Below are 20,877 nucleotides of genomic sequence, written 5' to 3' on the forward strand. Positions count from 1 at the left end.
AGGTTTCAGCGTTTAAAGCACAAGATGGCTTGGGACTGCGGCTAACTGAAGAACCATCTTCTCTTATATATATGTTTTTGCCCAGGAATTAAGATCACAGGAAGAGGGTCCCCTGACTGCGTCACCACTCAAAGGAACTTGTCTGGTGGGCGCATGCGATGCGATGGGGCCTTTTTGGTAGCAGCTCCACGATTGTGGAACAACCTCCCCAGTGCTTCTGCTCCCCCTTATTTTTGATGTCCAGTTAGTTGGAAGTGGCTTTATTTAGGACTGCATTTGGTTAAGTTTACTAACAGCCCTGAGTTATGATTTTGAAATTTTGGATTTTTTAATTGTATTTTACTGTCTGTGGGTTTCTCCTATATTGTAAGCCGCCTTGACCTCTGTCAGAAAGGAAGGAAGTGTTTTAAGTAATAAAGGAACAACGCCTTTTTTTCTGTGTGTGTGAATAAATGTCCCAGACTCCCAATGCCAGCATGTGGAAGCTGCAGTTGCCAACGCACAGACGGGGGACAGGAGATCTCCTGGAACTGCAAGTGATTCCCAGGTGACATAAATTGCTTATTTTTTTTTTTAAAGATTCATTCCACTTCTCCTGGTGAAACTGGGCTGCTCTAGAAGATGGGCTGAACTCCCTGAACTCTCCAAACTCCCCCCTCAAATCTCTGGGGGCCACACATGTTTGGGACTGCCTCTCCCTGTATGAGCCCCATAGGTCTTTACGATCAGTGACCCAACACCTTTTGGCAGCACTCGGACCCAGAGACATCTGACTTGCCTCAACAACGGCCAGGGTCTTTTTGGTCTTGGCCCCTGTCTGGTGGAACATGCTCCCCCTGGAGATCCAGGCCCTGCAGGACCTACTTCATATGAACATATATGAACATATGAAGCTGCCTTATACTGAATCAGACCCTGGGTCCATCAAAGTCAGTATTGTCTTCTCAGACTGGCAGCGGCTCTCCAGGGTCTCAAGCTGAGGTTTTTCACACCTATTTGCCTGGACCCTTTTTAGTTGGAGATGCCGGGGATTGAACCTGGGACCTTCTGCTTCCCAAGCAGATGCTCTACCACTGAGCCACCGTCCCTCTCCAATTCTGCAGGGCCTGTAAAACGCAGAACTTCCACCAGGCTTTCAGCTGAGGCAGCGGATGTCACGTGTTATTAGCCTCCCCCCCCTCCCATTCCCCTTCAGTGCGGTAGGACTTGCTACACCTGCACAATAGACCGTACCTGTGAGGCCGAATTTGTCATTTTTAGCTTCCCATGTTTAGTCTGTAATTTTAGATTTTATACAGTTCAATTTGGTTTTAATGGTTGATTATCTTTTTCTACGATGTAACCCACCCTGAGCCTATTCTGTGGGATGGCCAGGCCATTAAACGAACAAATATTTCCTAACATGGGGTTGGCAACCCAAGTGAAAGGATCAGCAGCTCCATATATCCCTCCCTTTAAACGCCGGCTGCTTCTTTGCTATGCTACCCGAGAACAGAAAGATCGGAGATAATTCCAGACCCTGAATGGCTCCAAAGGCCGAGACAGCATCTCCTGAAACTCTGAAACCGTTGTGGAGGACTACCACTTACAAGATTACACCGCAATTTTAGAAGCGTCATTGCAATTGACAACTTCTTTCTCGCTGTAGACAATCTGCCTTCGCATGCCAATTATAAGGGAGAGTGGGGTGGGGGGGAGAAACATCATTAACTGCGTTGGGATTGGCACAGCCGTCGTCCTTACATTTCATGGTGGTGGTGGTGGTGGGGTGGAAGAGGAATTACCTTTCACGTAATAATCCCAGGTAAGGATCAATTTTAATTAAAATGTTATAATGTGAAGCCACAATGCTGAAGGTCAAATGCAATTTAAGCTATAAATCAGCTTTCTTGCGATACGGGAAAGTATCCTTTGGAACCTGTGGTTTGTTTATTCAGCAGAAAAACACAACTTGGGGGGGGGGTCATCTTTTTCTGAACCGCCTCCCCCCACCATCCAGAAGAAGAAAATCCTAAGCAAATACAGAAGTTACAAGTACTGGAATATGGAAAAATTAGGGGGGAAAAGAAATACAGTGTGTGAAAGTGTACAGGAGCGTGAAAGAGGAGAAAATACATGAAGAGAAGATGATGATGATGATGAAGATGATATTGGATTTATATTCCGCCCTATACTCTGAATCTCAGAGCAGCCTACAATCTCCTTTCCCTTCCTCCCCCACAACAGACACCCTGTGAGGTGGGTGGGGCTGAGAGAGCTCTTGCAGCAGCTACCCTTTCAAGGACAACTCTTGCGAGAGCTCTGGCTGACCCAAGGCCATTCCAGCAGCTGCAAGTGGAGGAGTGGGGAATCCAACCCGGTTCTCCCAGATAAGAGAGCTATGGCTGACCCAAGGCCATTCCAGCAGCTGCAAGTGGAGGAGTGGGGAATCCAACCCGGTTCTCCCAGATAAGAGAGCTATGGCTGACCCAAGGCCATTCCAGCAGCTGCAAGTGGAGGAGTGGGGAATCCAACCTGGTTCTCCCAGATAAGAGAGCTATGGCTGACCCAAGGCCATTCCAGCAGGTACAAATGGAGGAGTGGAGAATCAAACCCGTTTCTCCCAGATAAGAGTCCACACACTTCACCACGACACCAAACTGACTCTCTGTAAAGCACAAAGAGTAAAGCACAGTCCAATGGAGAGAGAGAGAGAACATAAAAGCAACACCATAGTAGGGTTGCCAATCCCCAGGAGGGGGCAGGGGATCCTGTGGTTTGGAGGCCCTCCCCCTGCTTCAGGGCTATCAGAAAGCGAGGGGGGGGGATGTCCACTGAGCACTCCATTCTGGAGCCAAGGTCCCTTCTGGTCACTGGCAGGGGTTGAGAGAGAAGGATAAATTGGGAAACTCCTGGAGATTTGGGGTTGCAGTCTGGGGAGGACAGGGACCTCAGTGGGGTACAATGCCTTAGAGACCACTCCCCAAATCAGCCATTTTCTCCAGGGGAACTGATCACCGTACTCTGGAGATGAGCTGCAATCCCTGCTGTCCACCTGGAGGCTGATAACTCTAAGCCGAGGATATCTCGCGTGCTTTATGAGTCCTGGTATATTAGACGAGTCTGGGAGAAGGAGAAGAAAAACTTCAAGCAATGCAATTTTTTAAAAGCACTGCACCAAAACTTTCTGTGTACGGAAGGCACCTTCCGCTTGAAGAGAGGATGCTCCTACACACCGTGCTAGATTGCGACATGGGCAAAATCAAAAGAAAGGTCCGCTTCACAACATTTGAACTCCAAGGCTATGCCTGCGTATAAAGCACATGTGGTGTTGCAAAGATGTACAAAACCTTTCCTTTTTGCTTTGAGAGCCAGTTTGGTGTAGCGGTTAAGTGTGCGGACTCTTATCTGGGAGAACCGGGTTTGATTCCCCACTCCTCCACTTGCAGCTGCTGGAATGGCCTTGGGTCAGCCATAGCTCTGGCAGAGGCTGTCCTTGAAAGGGCAGCTGCTGTGAGAGCCCTCTCCAGCCCCACCCACCTCACAGGGTGTCTGTTGTGGGGGAGGAAGGTAAAGGAGATTGTGAGTTGCTCTGTGATTCGGAGTGGAGGGCAGGATACAAATCCGATATCATATTATTATTGTTTCGTAGCATAGCTATTGTGATGTATGTTTTGGGGTTGTTGTTTTTTGCTCCAGCCATTTTAGGGTCACCAATTTCAGGCTTCAGAATTCCTGGAGATATGGGAGGCAGGAGGGAAGGGGCAGGGCCTCAGTGGGATATAATGCCACCCAATTCACACACACACACCCCAAAGCCGTCATGTTTTCCAGAGGAACCAATGTCTGTAGTTTGGAGATCAGCTATAATTCTGGGAGACCCCCCAGATCCCACCTGGAGAGCTGCAACCCTAATTCCATTTCTGACATTCCTGATTGTTTTGCTTCTTAGTCGAGTGAGACGAGTAAGTAGGTAGGTAGGTATAGACGGATGCGCCGAAATAAGAGAGTAAAACATAGTACATACATAAGAACATAAGAGAAGCCATGTTGGATCAGGCCAATGGCCTATCCAGTCCAACACTCTGTGTCACATAAGAACATAACAGAAGCCATTGTGGATCAGGCCAATGGCCCATCCAGTCCAACACTCTGAGTCACATAAGAACATAAGAGAAGCCATGTTGGATCAGGCCAATGGCCTATCCAGTCCAACACTCTGAGTCACATAAGAACATAAGAGAAGCCATGTTGGATCAGGCCAGTGGCCTATCCAGTCCAACACTCTGAGTCACATAAGAACATAAGAGAAGCCATGTTGGATCAGGCCAATGGCCTATCCAGTCCAACACTCTGAGTCACATAAGAACATAAGAGAAGCCATGTTGGATCAGTCCAACACTCTGAGTCACATAAGGACATAAGAGAAGCCATGTTGGATCAGGCCAATGGCCCCTCCAGTCCAACACTCTGTGTCACATAAGAACATAAGAGAAGCCATTGTGGATCAGGCCAATGGCCCCTCCAGTCCAACACTCTGTGTCACATAAGAACATAAGAGAAGCCATGTTGGATCAGGCCAGTGGCCCATCCAGTCCAACACTCTGTGTCACATAAGAACATAAGAGAAGCCATGTTGGATCAGGCCAATGGCCCATCCAGTCCAACACTCTGTGTCACACAGTGCCCCCCCCCCAAAAATATATCTATATATCTATATCTATATCTATATCTATATCTATATCTATATCTATCTATCTATCTATCTATCTATCTATCTATCTATCTATCTATCTATCTATCTATCTATCTATCTATCTATCTATCTATCTATCTATCTATCCATCCATCCACACATATATACACACTGTGGCTAATAGCCACTGATGGACCTCTGCTCCATATTTTTATCCAATCCCCTCTTGAAGCTGTCTATGCTTGTAGCTGCCACCACCTCCTGTGGCAGTGAATTCTACATGTTAATCACCCTTTGGATGAAGAAGGACTTCCTTTTATCCATTTTAACCTGACTGCTCAGCAATTTCATCGAATGCCCATGAGTTCTTGTATTGTGAGAAAGGGAGAAAAGTATTTCTTTCTCTACTTTCTCCATCCCATGCATTATCTTGTAAACCTCTATCATGTCACCTCGCAGGCGACGTTTCTCCAAGCTAAAGAGCCCCAAGCGTTTCAACGTTTCTTCATAGGGAAAGTGTTCCAACCCTTTAATCATTCTAGTTGCCCTTTTCTGCACTTTCTCCAATGCTATAATATCCTTTTTGAGGTGCGGCGGCCAGGGAAAAATTCAGTGTGAGGAAAACGTCAAGCATAAATAATCGTTTGTCCGAATTGCACAAGGCTGAAATGAAGAGAAAACATGTTGAGGCCAGGTTTCCATTATGTGGCTGCACCCGAAGCTAGACAGAAACCTCTCCGCCCACCGTTCCTTCCGGCGACACCCCAGTGCCTACAAGAGAGCCATTTTGGAACATCCAGTTTGAAAGCTTTGTGGTCTGGCGTGAAAGAGAATGACTGCTGTTCTTTTCCAGAAGCAAGAAATCATTTGGGGAGGGGGGAAGAAGTTCATCCACAGTCCTCTCAGCAAGGCCGCTGCTGAGAAAAGAAATTGAGTACCGTCTTCTGCTGGGCCGCTTAAGTCGACTATTTTATTGGGTTTTGAAGTGACGCTGATCCCTCTACTGGCTTATGGGAAGAATCCTTTGCTTGTTTCTCAGGGTTCTGTGTCACTCCGAAGGTTAACGCAGACAGTCTTCAGCTCAGGGCTTTTTTGGTAGCAGGAACTCCTTTGCATATTAGGCCACACCAGGCCTCAGATTCAGCGGGAGCTCACAGGAGCACAGCTCCTGAACCTTTCTGAGAGTTCCACCTCCTCCTTCCCACCTTGTCCACTGAATAGTAGGTGCAGCTGCATAACAATCCCTGGATGAGCTCCACCACCTCTTTTTCTACAAAACGACCCCTGGGCCGCAAACCCCTGATGTAGCCAATCCTCCTGGAGATAACAGTAGGCACTGTACTAAGAGTCCTGTAAGCTCTTGGAGGATTGGCTACATCAGCGGGGTGTGGCCTAATATACAAAGGAGTTCCTGCTACAAAAAAAGCACTGCTTCAGTTCCAAAACTTTTAAAGGACAATCCCGGGCTGGATACATAACATAATCAGGGGTCATTTTGTGGAAAAAGAGGTGCCGAAGCTCATTGACACAACTCATTTGCATATCCCACACACCCCTGACATCACTGGAAGGTGGACTAAATGAGATCAGCTCAGCATCTACCTTAAGATGCTTCTGGGATTCTAATGGTCGTAATAAAACCTTATTCCCATCATACTTTTAAAATTACTTGCTTCTATCTGGCCACAGCGGCATGAGGAAGATTTCCATCTGTCTGCTTTATAGGATTTGGTTATTTCCCCATTTTTGTGGGAGGAAATATTAAAAAATTTGTCACATCTTAAGAGTTTAATGTTCTCAGCGGGTCTGAGCAATGGAGCCCAGGAGCAATTATGGGGGGAGGAAAGGAGGATAGGAAAGAGCACAATAACGTTTAGAGGTTACGGAGCTCCGCTCCTGTGAGCTCCTGCTCAAAATGAGGCCTGCACGTAATACACTGGAACCTGCCCCACTGGCCAGAGCAGCCAAACACCACAGCCAATATCGGTATTAAGTAACAAAAAAAGAGCCCCATGGAGCAGAGTGGTAAAGCTGCAGTACTGCAGTCGAAGCCCTCTGCTCAAGACCTGAGTTCGATCCCAGCGGAAGCTGGTTCAGGTAGCCGGCTCCAGGTTGACTCAGCCTTCCATCCCTCTGAGGTCGGTCAAATGAGTCCCCAGCTTGCTGGAGGGAAAGTGGAGATGACTGGGGAAGGCAACGGCAAACTACCCTGTCAAAACTCTGCCATGAAAACCTTGTGAAAGCAACGTCACCCCAGAGTCGGAAACGACTGGTGCTTGCACAGGGGACTACCTTTACCTTTTACTTTTAAGTAACAAAGGCTATTCTACCTTTCAAAGTGTGAATTCTACCTTTCAAGGTAGCAGGCAGAGTGCTGGCCAGGCAGTGAAGATGTCTGGCCGTCAACAGGAGGAAGCGGAGAAAACAGGGAAAGCCGCAACACTGTGTGGCAGATGCTCCCCATCAGAGCTGGCAATCCGCAGAGGAAAGAGCTCCGTGTGTTTCAGAGCCGGAGAAGGGAAAGAGGGAGCCTGGATGAATTGGAGAAGCCTGATCCAGATTACTGTAATGCAGAATAATTTCTCCCCTCTGGGGATGCCGCTGCCTTGTGAATATTCCTGCTCTGGGAGAGATGAGGGTCAAGGCATTAGGAGCAGATTTTTTTCACCTTTCATTTGGGTTGCTAGGAATTCCTAAAATGCAAGATGCAGAGGATCTTGGGGAAGTATCACTGTACAAAAAAGACTTCCTCCCCCAGCCAGACATTCCTTATTTCTTTAATCCGCTATCAGTCCTCAAAAGGGTGACCGCGAACCCGAAGCAACTTGCAATCCATGCGAACGTTCGCGTCAAGACAACGGAGATGCCGAAGGCCAGCGCCCCCAAACCGGCAGTCCTTGCTGTCCCTTCCATTAGCCAACTCCCACAAACTGGTAAGCGACGGGGGCAAATAAGCTACTTGAGAGGAGGCCAGGTGCCACCACTGGAAAGGCCCTGCTCTTCACCTGCGCCCACAAACAACAGCAGCTGGAATGGGGGCTCATCGGCAAATCTTAAGGCAGATGTCAGTACTCTTTACCACATTCTCCCATGCAAATTAAGTCTGACTTCCAGAACTTCCTCCAGTGAGGGAATAGTTTTAACCCCCTCCCCAAAGGTTGGGAATTGGGGGATCAATAGCCTAGTCCTCTGGCCAGGTTTTAATGTCCGATGTTCCCCTCCTGACCTATGTGTAGGCAATATTTGCTCCTGGACAGGCAAAAAGGTTACTGGGTCCCTCTCGCTGTTGCTGGGCTTGGGAGGTAGAGCAGCTATCTCCAGCTTGGGAAACCCCTGGAGATTTGGGGTGGAGCCTGAGGAGGGATACAGTGCTCCAAAGTTTGCCATCCAAAGCATCCATTTTCTTCAGGAGAGCTGAACTCTGTAGTCCGATGATGTAATTCTCCAGGCCCCACCTGGAGTCTGGCAACATCTAACAGGCAACCATGATCTCACCTCCACTTCTAGCTACCCTCCCTATGGCTTTGGATCCCCACATTCCCCCTCTCCCCTCATATGAACATATGAAGCGGCCTTATAGTGAATCAGACCCTCGGTCCATCGAAGTCAGTATTGTCTACTCAGGCTGGCAGCTGCTCTCTAGGGTATCAAATGGAGGTTTTTCACGCCTACTTGCCTGGACCCTTTTTAGTTGGAGATGCCGGGGATTGAACCTGGGACCCTTCTGCTTAACAAGCAGATGCTCTACCACTGAGCCACCATCCCTCCCTCAAAATGCTTTCTAAGTGCCTGGTTTAAGTTGCCAAAGCATTCTCATTTGAATATGCCAAAATCAAGTCTGCCCTTGTTGGAAGTCTGCCTCTTCATTCATCCCCTTTCTTTCTCTTGGTGAGTTTAATAAAATCAACCTAGCTAAATGCTACTGTCTCTTTCTTTCCTTCCATGGGGGAACATTGTTCCAAGTAATGTCTGTGTATACCTAACCCTCAAAAAGCCCCTAAAAACTAGGGTTGCTCTCTCCTTCTTGGCCATCGGTGGTGGGGAGCGGGTGGGAGATTGCCAGCTCTGAGATTGGGAATCTCTTCGGGGTTTGGGGATAAAGTCTGGGGAGGACAAGGACCTCAGAAAGGTACAATGCCCCAGACTCCACCCTCCAAAGTATCAGCTTTGTCCAGGGGAACTGATCTCTGTAGTCTGGAGATGAGTTGTAAGTAGAGATGATCTCTACTAAAAACCCATGTCTGGGGTTTGGGTGTATGGAGGGCCTCCTAGACATCTACGTCTGGCTCGGAGAACAGAGCTAAACCAGGAACAAAACCTGCAAGACAAATGAATCAACGCAGTTTCTTTCGCTCAAAACCCTCTTGACGTGTACAGCGGCGCAGGAAAACTCTCATATCCAAGCAGGTATAATATATAATGACCAGTATAATGATTAACAGAAACAAGCAACTGATTGTCTCTCTGAGTTAAGCTGAACTGTTTCTTGCTTGCCACCTTTGCAGAGAGCCAAATTCTCTTCTCCACGAAAGGATACTTCCAGTTCAGTCCTCTCACGAGAGGAATCCAGTTCTAAAATAGATCCGTTGACACGGTGACTAGATGGCAATTTGAACCCTGATGAACAGAGCTCCGGTGATACCAACACCATGGCACCAATACCATAACGCTTATCACAGATTTGATTCCCTCCTTCCTAACTGGTTTTGCATATACTGAATTTCTCATTTCCTTACGCAAGGGAACAGCAACAACAAATCTTATCCAACCACCTAGCCAAATAGTCTGACTCACCAATTCAAGAACTCTCTGCTTCGATAACTTCCCGCTTGGCTAAACCAACCAGTTTCTGTGGAAAGATGGAATGGGACTCCCCTTCTCTGTGTCCTGCCCTTCTATAACAGGAAGGTGCCATAGAATGAATCGGGTTTTAGACAACTCCTGTTGGGTCTGGGAAAAAAGCCTTCTAACTCCCACTCCCACCCTTCTGCCTCATATCTACAACCCTGTATGCCGCTCCCGTACCCACAGCATGCCAGTCTCGATTTTGTGCTTAGCTTTACACCTGATGGTCACCCAGTAGCCCTCCTAGAGAGGAATCGTTTGCTGAACAGGGTACATAACCGCACGCCAACTGTGCAAAGTGCTGATTCTTGGGGAAAAGAAGACGAAAGGTTAAAATGCCCAGCTGTTCAAGCAGTTGGATATCTTCTTAATCATCACTTAGGAGAGGGAAGTTTTCAATAAAGAGACCCGCAGAGCACGAGGCACTAGGAAGAAGACACGGAATATACAGACACACGGGTGCATGCGTGTTTTAGCAGAGTGACATTCCATCAATTGTGACTGGGAGCCAGGGGATATTTATCACATCAGGGGCTGTCTGTCACACTGAAAAGCTGGGGAAATCCCATGGGCTGCGTAAACAGAATATAAGCAGAGCTTACATCTTGGAGGATAGATCTTAGTTTCATCCTTACAAGGGCAAGGGTATGGGGCTTGAGCAATCTCATCAACTCACTACTCCTATAGGTGAAGAAGGTACAGCCGGCACTCGAATTGTTAACGGCACAGCCAAATTTGCTAGATAGCGGCAAACAGGAAGTCACATGGTGGCTCGCTGCTGAGACCGGAAGTGACATCATGCTGTGTCAACAGCTCAGGCAAACAGATCGAGACACCCAGCAGGGAGGATGGGGAGAAGTGGGAAAGCAATCTGTGTCTGCAAAGAACCTATAGGGACAGAGAGGGGTGTTCTCCATAAGCCCTAGAACTGGCAGACAGGATAAAGCCCCAGGATTGGCTAGCCCAGATACGGCCTTCTGCTTGTGCCTAACAGAAGAGTACCTTCTGCCCGTTATCTTCACAACCTACTGTTAGCTATTGCTCTGGTTCCAGCAACTGATCTCAGGCCCTTAAAACAGAAACTCATATGCTCCAGAGGTACTGATTTTGTAACAGATGCTAGAGGCCCTGGGGCTATGCCAGCATCCATGAAAAACAACAGCCCTGATGAAAACTTCTTGTAGCTGCTTCTTCCATTGCATACCTTGTAACACCTTTGAGTCCAAATGTTGAGTCCAGTGGCACTTTTAGTTTGTTTTTAAGATTGATCCTGAGACCTTCTGGATGCCAACCAGTTGTTCTGCCACAGAGCTGTGACCCCTCTCACAAATGCCCAGCAGTGGTAAAGCCACATATAATCACAAATGATACTTGGTCTGGAGATCAAGTCCTACATAGAAAAGCTGAAGGAGGAGCTGGGTTTGTTTGGCACAGAGAGTTGTCATATTATAGAGGATGGCACAGAATTGTTTTCTGTGGCCCCAGAAGGTTGGACCAGAACCAACAGGTTGAAAATAAATCAAAAGAATTTTCGGTTAAATATCTGGAAGAACGTCTTGACAGTGGGAACAGTTCCTCAGTGGAACGGGCTTCCTCAGGAGGTGGTGGGCTCTCCTTCCTTGGAGGTTTTTCAACAGAGGCTAGATGGCCATCTGACAGCGATGAAGATCCTGTGAATTTAGGGGGAGGTGTTTGTGAGTTTAGAATGGTTCCTCAGTGGAACGGGCTTCCTCGGGAGGTGGTGGGCTCTCCTTCCTTGGAGGTTTTTCAACAGAGGCTAGATGGCCACCTGACAGCAATGAGGATCCTGTGAATTTAGGGGGAGGTATTTGTGAGCTTAGAGCGGTTCCTCAGTGGAAGGGGCTTCCTCGGGAGGTGGTGGGCTCTCCTTCCTTGAAGGTTTTTCAACAGAGGCTAGATGGCCATCTGACAGCGATAAGGATCCTGTGAATTTGGGGGGGAGGTATTTGTGAGTTTAGAATGGTTCCTCAGTGGAACAGGCTTCCTCCTGGGGAGGTGGTGGGCTCTCCTTCCTTGGAGGTTTTTCAACAGAGGCTAGATGGCCATCTGACAGCAATGAGGATCCTGTGAATTTAGGAGGAGGTATTTGTGAGTTTAGAGCAGTTCCTCAGTGGAACAGGCTTCCTCAGGAGGTGGTGGGCTCTCCTTCCTTGGAGGTTTCCAAACAGAGGCTAGAGGGCCATCTGACAGCAATGAAGATCCTGTGAATTTGGGGTAAGTATTTGTGGGTTTCCTGCATTGTGCAGGTGGTTGGACTAGATGACCCTGGATGTCCCTTCCAACTCTGTGATTCTATTAGGAAGAACTTCCTGACTGTTAGAGTGATTCCTCAGTGGAACAGGCTTCCTCCTCAGGAGCTGCTGGGCTCTCCTTCCTTGGAGGTTTTTCAACAGAGGCTAGATGGCCATCTGACAGCAATGAGGATCCTGTGAATTTAGGGGGAGGTATTTGTGAGTTTAGAGCAGTTCCTCAGTGGAACAGGCTTCCTCAGGAGGTGGTGGGCTCTCTTTCCTTGGAGGTTTCCAAACAGAGGCTAGAGGGCCATCTGACAGCAATGAAGATCCTGTGAATTTGGGGTAAGTATTTGTGGGTTTCCTGCATTGTGCAGGTGGTTGGACTAGATGACCCTGGATGTCCCTTCCAACTCTGTGATTCTATTAGGAAGAACTTCCTGACTGTTAGAGTGGTTCCTCAGTGGAACAGGCTTCCTCCCTGGGAGGTGGTGGGCTCTCCTTCCTTGGAGGTTTTTCAACAGAGGCTAGATGGCCACCTGACAGCAATGCTGATCCTGTGAACTTAGGCAGATCATGAGAGGGAGGGCGGGAAGGGTTGCATCAGTGATGAGTTCTCGTGGCCCTTTCTTACACGCCCACGGAAATGCTGGTGGCCATTTTGGGGTCAGGCAGCAATTTTTCTCCAGGCCAGTTTGGCCAGGGATCCTACAGGATTTTGGAGGGTTTTTTTACCAGCTTCTGGGTGTGAAGCAGGTGTCAATGGATGTCTTTGTGGAGAGGTATTTGTAAATTCCCTGCATTGTGCAGGGGTTGGACTAGGTGACCCTGGAGATCGCTTCCAGTTTTGATTCTAAGACTCTACGGTGTAGGGGGAAAGGACAGAGGGTATAATGACATCCAAGAAATCAACAGCTCAGTCTCGCCTCTACTCCATTCAGTTCCAATCCCCGCAGAAAGCCAATAGAACAGAAATCGAGTAAAATATGAGCAGAACTCCCTCACTCCAAACATTTGCAAGGAAGAACTAAACAACCAAACAATCCGGGCTGTTCTTCTCAGTGAATAAGCAGGAACTTGATAGAAGCATAAAATATAATGACTGTCGGGAAGGAGAGAAATATGACAGCCATCCTCCTTACCTTCCCTCCAAAAAAAAAACAATAACAACAAAGAAGCAGGATGAGATCCAAGGAAGCCAAAAGGCACCATGGTTTAACAACGATAAAAATAAATAGCTCATTAGAGACAATCCAACTAGCAGAATCCCCCGGTGCGTAATATCTGTTTGCTCTAGAACAGACAACAAAATAATTTTTAAAAAGCTTAAACCAAGCCCATTTCCATAAGATTCTCCTCTGCGAGCGTTGACCTTGCTGGATATATTTGTCCGCAAATGCAACAGATATTTACAGACAATTGACATTGTGGTCTTCAGGAGGAGCGGCATAGAGGGCACAATGCTAGCCCTGGGGCAACTGTCAACTGGGCATTCTAGTGCTAGGAAACAGGTAAAGGCTTAACTCAGAAGTCTCCAGCCTTTCTGAGCCTGTAGATACCTCTGGAATCCTGATACAGTGGGGTGGGCACATCCACAAAATGGCAGCCAGACAGCCAGACACGGAAATGACTGCTGCGGCTTATTTTCAGAGACTGACAAAAGAGGAAGCCATATATACACGCCGGAAATGTGAAAGCACAAAGCTCAAAGCCAATTACTGCAAAAGGTGTATAAATTTATACAATTTTTGCGGCTAGTTTTCAGCCACACGGTGAAGATCGGTGTGCTAGGATGGCAGTTGCTGCCCATGTGACATTATTAAAAATCTGCAAAGCCAATTAAATCTCTAGTAGCCAATCAGAAGCCTTGCTGGCTCTATCCGCTTTCTACAAACACTTGCCATGTGCCAGAAAAGGCACTACCATGCTGCATACGGGGAGGGATGGTGGCTCAGGGGTAGAGCCTCTGCTTGGTAAGCAGGAGGTCCCAGGTTCATTCCCCAGCATCTCCAACTAAAAGGGTCCAGGCAAATAGATGTGAAAAACCTCAGCTTGAGACCCTGGAGAGCCGCTGCCAGTCTGAGTAGACAATACTGACTTTGATGGAGTGAGAGTCTGATTCAGTATAAGGCAGCTTCATATGTTCAATTTGGGGAAGGACGGTGGCTCAGTGGTAGAGCATCTGCTTGGGAAGCAGAAGGTCCCAGGTTCAATCCCGGGCATCTCCAAAAAACGGTCCAGGCAAATAGGTGTGAAAAACCTCAGCTTGAGACCCTGGAGAGCTGCTGCCAGTCTGAGTAGACAATACTGACTTTGATGGACCAAGGGTCTGATTCAGTATAAGGCAGCTTCATATGTTCATATATTTGGGGGGGCATCACTTTCGTGGGGCTGTGTTGGGGACCCCTAGTTTAAGTTATACTGGCCTGTGCAGTACACGTATCACCTCAATTGTAGCTCAATATCCATGTCAATCACCCCTATTGTCCCTTGAGGTCATGCCCATGACCCTTGATATCCATGAAACGTAGGAACGAGCCCCAAGTAGAAGTATATGGCATTTGAACCTTGCTGTCGAATCTCGCATTGAATTGGAGAAACGAAACGCCACACCTTCACAATCTGGCATCCTAAAACTTTAGTGGGGAATTTTCCACACAATTTTAAAAAAAACAAAAACTGAACCTTTGCAAGAATTTAGTCCCGCTCCAAAGGTCGAAATGGGCTCTCGTCAGCAAGCTGAGGTTACAATGAAGTCGCGGCTCAGGAGAGGCGGGACGTCCCCACCTGAAGATCTCATGCTTAGATTTTACCTCAAGCTTGCAAACAGACATATCTTTGTATGTTTGGAGAGGGGAGGAACAACCCTGTCCCCCCTACTTACTGTGGCTGTGGCTGAGACAGTCTGTGCATTGGCGTCGCTTGCGTTTGGTTCGGAGTGCGTCTGCGCAGGCGGATACATGTTTAACGTGTGCTCTGGGACTGTGGTTTGGCCTGCATAATCTGGAGTAGGGTGGGGGTGGGGCGCGGTGTATTCTGCCGGGATGCCGTTTTGGGGGGGAGCAAACTGGGCCGAGGCGTAAGGCTGTGCCATTGTGTCAGGAGGTGCTGTGGCTTCCTGGTTACCCTGCAGAGGAGGAGGAGAAGAAAAGAAGCACACACAAAAAAAGAAGGTTAAGATAGTTAAAGTTGCTCAACATATTCATTTATTTGCATCATTCATACCGTGCCTTCTCCCCAGAAGGGAATCGCCATGGCTTACATCATACTCTACTCCTCACAGCAAACTCCCTGAGAGAGGTTAAGAACATAGGAAAAGACCTTCTGCATCGCACCTGTGGTTAGGGTGGCCACCTCTGAATTGGAGGTTTGGGGGGGCGGAGCCAGGGGAGGGACCTCAGCAGGGTATAATGCCGTAGAGTCCCCCTTCCAAAGCAGTCGTTTTTGTCCAGGGAACTAAGAATGTAAGAGAAGCCATGTTGGATCAGGCCCATGACCCATCCAGTCCAACACTCTGTGCCACACAGTGGCCAAAACCCAGGTGCCAAAGGAGGTCCACCAGTGAGGCCAGAACTCTAGGACCCCTCCCATTCTTGCCCCCCCCAGCCACCAAGAAGACAGAACATCACTGCCCCAGATATAAGAACATAAGAGAAGCCATGCTGGATCAGGCCAATGGCCCATCCAGTCCAACACTCTGTGTCACACAGTGGTCAAAACTCAGGTGCCATCAGGAGGTCCATTAGTGAGGCCAGGATACTAGAAGCCCTCACACTGTTGCCCCTCCCATGCACCAAGAATACAGAGCATCACTGCCCCAGACAGAGATTTCCAACAATACACTGTGGCTAATAGCCACTGATGGACCTCTGCTCCATCTCTGTGGTTTGTTTTTGGCCAATTAGGCCAAAAACATGAGCATAGAGGCCGAGGTCTTCCCCAGGTGTTGCCTCCACATGGGTGACTGGCCCAAGGTCTCCCAGCAAGCTTCCATGGTAAAATGGAGGTTCAAATGTAGGTCTCCCAAATCTGACACTTCAGCCATTACTCAACACTGGCTACAGGTCACCAGAAGGTCCCAGGTTCAATCCCCAGAATCTCCAATTCAATGATCAGATAGGTGATGTAAAAGACCTCTGGCTGAGATCCTGGAGAGCTGCTGCCAGTCTGAGTAGGCAATACTGAGTTTGATGGGCCGACGGTCTGATTCAGTATAAGGCAGCTTCATGCGTGTTCCCACCCATCTCATTATCACACAGACTCATTCAGTCAACATACGTCATCTGCATGTCAACTTTTATTGAAGATGAGTTGGCAGGGGAGGGGATTTGCAACTGGGCCTTCACGATGTAAACTGAATAAATGTATAACTTCTCTCCTAACCAGTGACTGAGTTGTGCTACCATTCATTGCCTTTGTTAACTACAACAGCCCTCCAAGCAGCTACAGCGATTCAAGTCTAAGCTCTACAAAAAGCAGGATGGCCTGACATTTCCATGTCTTGTGATGCTATCAGCAGGGCTCATTTGCATATTAGGCCACGTACCCTTGATGTAGCCAATCCTCTAAGAGCTTACAGGGCTCTGAGTACAGGGCCTACTGTAAGCTCCAGAAGAAGTGGCTACATCAGGAGTGTTTGGCCTAACATGCAAAGGCAAAGGCATACAAAAATAAGCCCTGGCTATCGGGAAAAATGGATTTTGAAGGCAAAAGGAAAAGAGGAAGGCCCAATATGAGATGGATTGACTCCAACAAGGGAAGTCATGGAGTAAAAGGACAGGTCCTCTTGTGGATCAAAAACTGGCTGAGTAATAGGAAGCAGAGAGTGAGTATAAATGGGCAGTCTTCGCAATGGAGGACGGGATGCAGTGGGGTGCCGCAGGGCTCGGTACTGGGTCCCATGCTCTTTAACTTGTTCATAAATGATTTAGAGTTGGGAGTGAGCAGTGAAGTGGCCAAGTTTGCAGATGACACTAAATTGTTCAGGGTGGTGAGAACCATAAAGGATTGTGAGGAACTCCAAAGGGACCTGTTGAGGCTGGGTGAGTGGGCGTCAACGTGGCAGTTGCGGTTCAGTGTGGCCAAGTGCAAAGTAATGCACATTGGGGCCAAGAATCCCAGCTACAAATACAAGTTGATGGGGTGTGAACTGGCAGAGACTGACCAAGAGAGAGATCTTGGGGTCGTGGTAGAGAACTCACTGAAAATGTCAAGACAGTGTGCGTTTGCAATAAAAAAGGCCAATGCCATGCTGGGAATTATTAGGAAGGGAATTGAAAACAAATCAGCCAGTATCATAATGCCCCTGTATAAATCGATGGTGCGGTCTCATTTGGAGTACTGTGTGCAGTTCTGGTCGCCGCACCTCAAAAAGGATATTATAGCTTTAGAGAAGGTGCAGAGAAGGGCAACTAGAATGATTAAAGGGCTGGAGCACTTTCCCTATGAAGAAAGGTTGAAACGCTTGGGACTCTTTAGCTTGGAGAAATGTCGACTGCGGGGTGACATGATAGAGGTTTACAAGATAATGCATGGGATGGAGAAAGTAGAGAAAGAAGTACTTTTCTCCCTTTCTCACAATACAAGAACTCGTAGGCATTCAATGAAATTGCTGAGCAGACAGGTTAAAACGGATAAAAGGAAGTACTTCTTCACCCAAAGGGTGATTAACATGTGGAATTCACTGCCACAGGAGGTGGTAGCGGCCACAAGCATTGCCACCTTCAAGAGGGGTTTAGACAAAAATATGGAGCAGAGGTCCATCAGTGGCTAATAGCCACAGTGTGTGTGTGTGTGTATAAAATTTTTGTTGCCACTGTATGACACAGAGTGTTGGACTGGAGGGGCCATTGGCCTGATCCAACATGGCTTCTCTTATGTTCTTATGAAACCATGGTCTTCAGTTTGCAGGATGTGAGCACGGCTCTGAATGATAGGATATTTTGGAGGTCATTCATTCCTCGAGTTGGCATAATTCGGAAGCGGCTTGATGGCACTTAACACACACATAGTGCCACCAGCAGCGGTTTCGGTTCTTCTCACTTTCAACGCCGTAACCGCTGGTTCTTATATATCTCCAATGACATTTTTACACAATTTTTAATGCCGCCAACACATTATCCATCATTTACGCACCATTTAGACACAACTGATGCAAAAACATAATTAAAATATGTAAATTTTAAACAGGAAAGTTCCAGCACGAGGACAGAGGAAACTATCGCGGAAGGAAAGACTGTGATGGAAACCTTTTGAGCAGGTTATTCAAAAACAGATTTCAGTCCTGTTGCTTTCAGTGGGATTTCAGTTAAGGCTAAGTTTGCAGTTCTCCATTTGAGTGTGCTGGGAGGTGGGCATGGTTGTCTATGTCCTTATCTAAACCAGAGCCCAGAGTCAGTCAGTCAGTCACAGGGGTGCCAAGCCCCCGGTCCGGGCAGGGAATCCCCTGCCTGGAAGATTCCCAACCTGCCAGCTCACATTGGACTGGCGGGGGGAACCTCCCCCTACATCGCTGGTGCGATGACATCACCCGTGCAGGGCCGCTCTAGGCGTTTCCGGGAAAACTCTATGGTTTTCCCGAATGCTCTGGCCTTTTGGGAGGGAAAACTCTATGGTACAATAGGTCCCATAAAGTTTTTACCTTCCAAATGATGAGGGGGTCCGGGAAAACCATAAAGTTTTTTTTCCAGGGTGGCCAATGGCAGCTACCTCCAGATGTTGTTTGCCAGCATGGCCAATGGATGGGGCTGATGGGAGTTGCAGGCAAAAAAAAAAAATTTGGAGAGCTACTGTTAGCCACCCTGACCTAGAGCAGCCCTGCACGGGCGCTGCCATTTTGATGCTCACTTCCAGGTGATGTCATCGTGCCACGCCCATGAAAGTTCTCAGCTTCGGGAAGCTGGGGACTTGGCAACCCTAGTCAGTCAGTCAGTAAGTGCCCCCCCTCTCTCTCCCTCCCTCCCTGCAGATGTAGCTGACTTATGGTGCCCCATAGGGCTTTGAAGGCAAGGAGTGTTCAGAGGTTCCATTGCTAGTTTTTGCATAGCAGCCCTGGACAATTTCTTGGTGGCCTCTCATCCAAATACAGAGCTGGGCTGACCCTGCTTCGGTTCCAAGATCTGTTGAGATCAGGCTAGCCTGGCTATCCAGGTCAGGGCACTGGGCCTCTGATTAATAATACTGATTAATGATACTGAGAGAACAGGTCAGGACCCCCATCTTTCCTCTCTCAGGGGGTTTCAAGCCCACCAGAGCAGGGATCTTAGACCACGCCCCACTGTGCCACTTAAAATCACAGCCACTCAGATATTGGAACACACATGACAATTCTTCATGCTGCGGCGAAAGAGCATAAGTAACTTTGGTCGTTTTTGCACTTACCTTATTCCGGAGCGACGTCCCTCTTCACGGGACGGATTTCGCACTACTTGCTCCGCAGAAGCCGGAAGTCCCGCGGCTTTTGCGTCGCAAATGTAAACCGCCAAAAACCAGTTTATATTTGCGACGCAAAAGCCGCGGGACTTCCGGCTTCTGCGGAGCAAGTAGTGCGAAATCCGCACAGACACTGCGCGGTGAAGAGGGACGCCGCTCCGGAATAAGGTAAGTGCGAAAACGACCTTTCATTCTGCTAAAGAGAAGGGGAAGGAACAAAGATCAGCTGGTCTGGCTTGACGATCACCTACTCCACCCCTGGGCCCATCATCCTACAGAACGGGAGTCCCACCCCCTAGCCTAGACCCTGTCAGACTCCATCAGGTGCTAACTATAATGAAAAAGGAGGGTGCCACATCCTTAAGAATGCATCAAAACTGAAATGGACAAATATTCCAAAATACAAGTTTAAATAAATGAGAAGGAAGTAGTAAAGTTAATGTGCAAAGACGCCTTCTCCCCCATGCCTTCATACTCATTACTGAAAACAAAACAGAGAAATCTCCTACTTCCTGTTCTACTCCTCTAACTTCCTGTTGTTTGCTTCCTACTTCCTGTTCTACTCCTCCTACTTCCTGTTGCTTGCCTCCCAATTCCCACCTGCCAGTGCAAGCATGGCAGAGTCAGCCCAGAAAGTAAAGTTTCAATGTCAATTTCTGGAATGAAAAAACTTGATTAAGAGGATCTGGAAACAGTACTAAGAAGGAACAAATTCCAGGTGCGATGTACCTGAAAGGTTTTTTTATGCTACCTTGGGTTCTAAAGCAGATGTTACAAAGACCCCCACTGCTTCCAGTTATGAATGACAGCCGTTCCACAAGCCGCAAATTAATATTTGCAGCATTTTCCTCTTAGTGCTAATTACAGCTAATATTTAATTAAGAACCATGAGCTTCGGTAATATGTCATACTGGTGACTTCAGACTTATTTTACTTTACAAGAGTCGTTAAGTAACACGCCTGTAATGGAAGTCAAGGAGAACTAGCTCAATGGATAAGTGCACTGTCAGTAGTGCGTAGAAGTCCTGCAGTATGAGTGTGCTGATAAGAGCAGCCTCTAGTAAAAAGTCTACAAAGACACAACTTCAGTAAGCCGGTTGAAACAGTTGTATTGGGGTTACAGCATAAGAGTGGTTAAAGGCAGTCCAAAGTAGTCAACATACAGTAAGTCAGTCCATCCAGGTCAGAGGTACACAGTCACAAATCCAAATCTTAGTCTACACATACCAGGGTCATTGCCATCATCAGTCAAACGGACAGAGTAACAGTCTCTGTGATCAAATAGCTCAACACGTCTCCAACACTCCTTCCTCCTCATCCACCCAAGGCAAAGTCTAAGGACTAGGTTGTTGGTTCTTATGGTAGAGCTGGCCTATCATGTTCCACCCTACTTAATTGGCTTCACATGCCTCCATTAGCTTCACATGCTTCTCATTGAGCTAGTATAGTTGGAGTTACATAATGTAGCATCAGCAGTTTCTATCTTAAAGTGCCTGGTGCTAACATGCACATATGTACATACCCATGCACTCTCCACTGCTAAAATGGTCATATTCAGGGCTTTCCTTGTAGCAGGGACTCCTTTGCATATTAGGCCACATACCCCTGATGTAGCCAATCCTCCAAGAACTTGCAGTAGGCCCTGTAAGCTCCTGGAGGACTGGCTACATCAGG

The 20,877-nt window shown here is 47.7% G+C and overlaps 1 protein-coding gene and 1 non-coding gene across 27 annotated transcripts in view; both read right to left on the bottom strand.

The window, feature by feature from the left end:
* RBFOX1 (RNA binding fox-1 homolog 1) overlaps positions 1 to 20,877 on the bottom strand; it is a 1,171,625-nt gene that overhangs the window by 160,493 nt on the left and 990,255 nt on the right. For all 26 annotated transcript variants that reach the window (XM_060260455.1, XM_060260432.1, XM_060260436.1 and 23 more), the window contains one exon: positions 14,657 to 14,899. In XM_060260455.1, the coding sequence (XP_060116438.1) occupies positions 14,657 to 14,899 (243 nt within the window). The remainder of the gene's footprint in view (positions 1 to 14,656; positions 14,900 to 20,877) is intronic.
* TRNAN-GUU (transfer RNA asparagine (anticodon GUU)) lies at positions 8,368 to 8,443 on the bottom strand. The gene has a single exon. It is a non-coding gene; the product is annotated as a tRNA-Asn (tRNA).

Source organism: Heteronotia binoei, chromosome 20 (assembly GCF_032191835.1).
Source record: "Heteronotia binoei isolate CCM8104 ecotype False Entrance Well chromosome 20, APGP_CSIRO_Hbin_v1, whole genome shotgun sequence".
Taxonomy (NCBI): domain Eukaryota; kingdom Metazoa; phylum Chordata; class Lepidosauria; order Squamata; family Gekkonidae; genus Heteronotia; species Heteronotia binoei.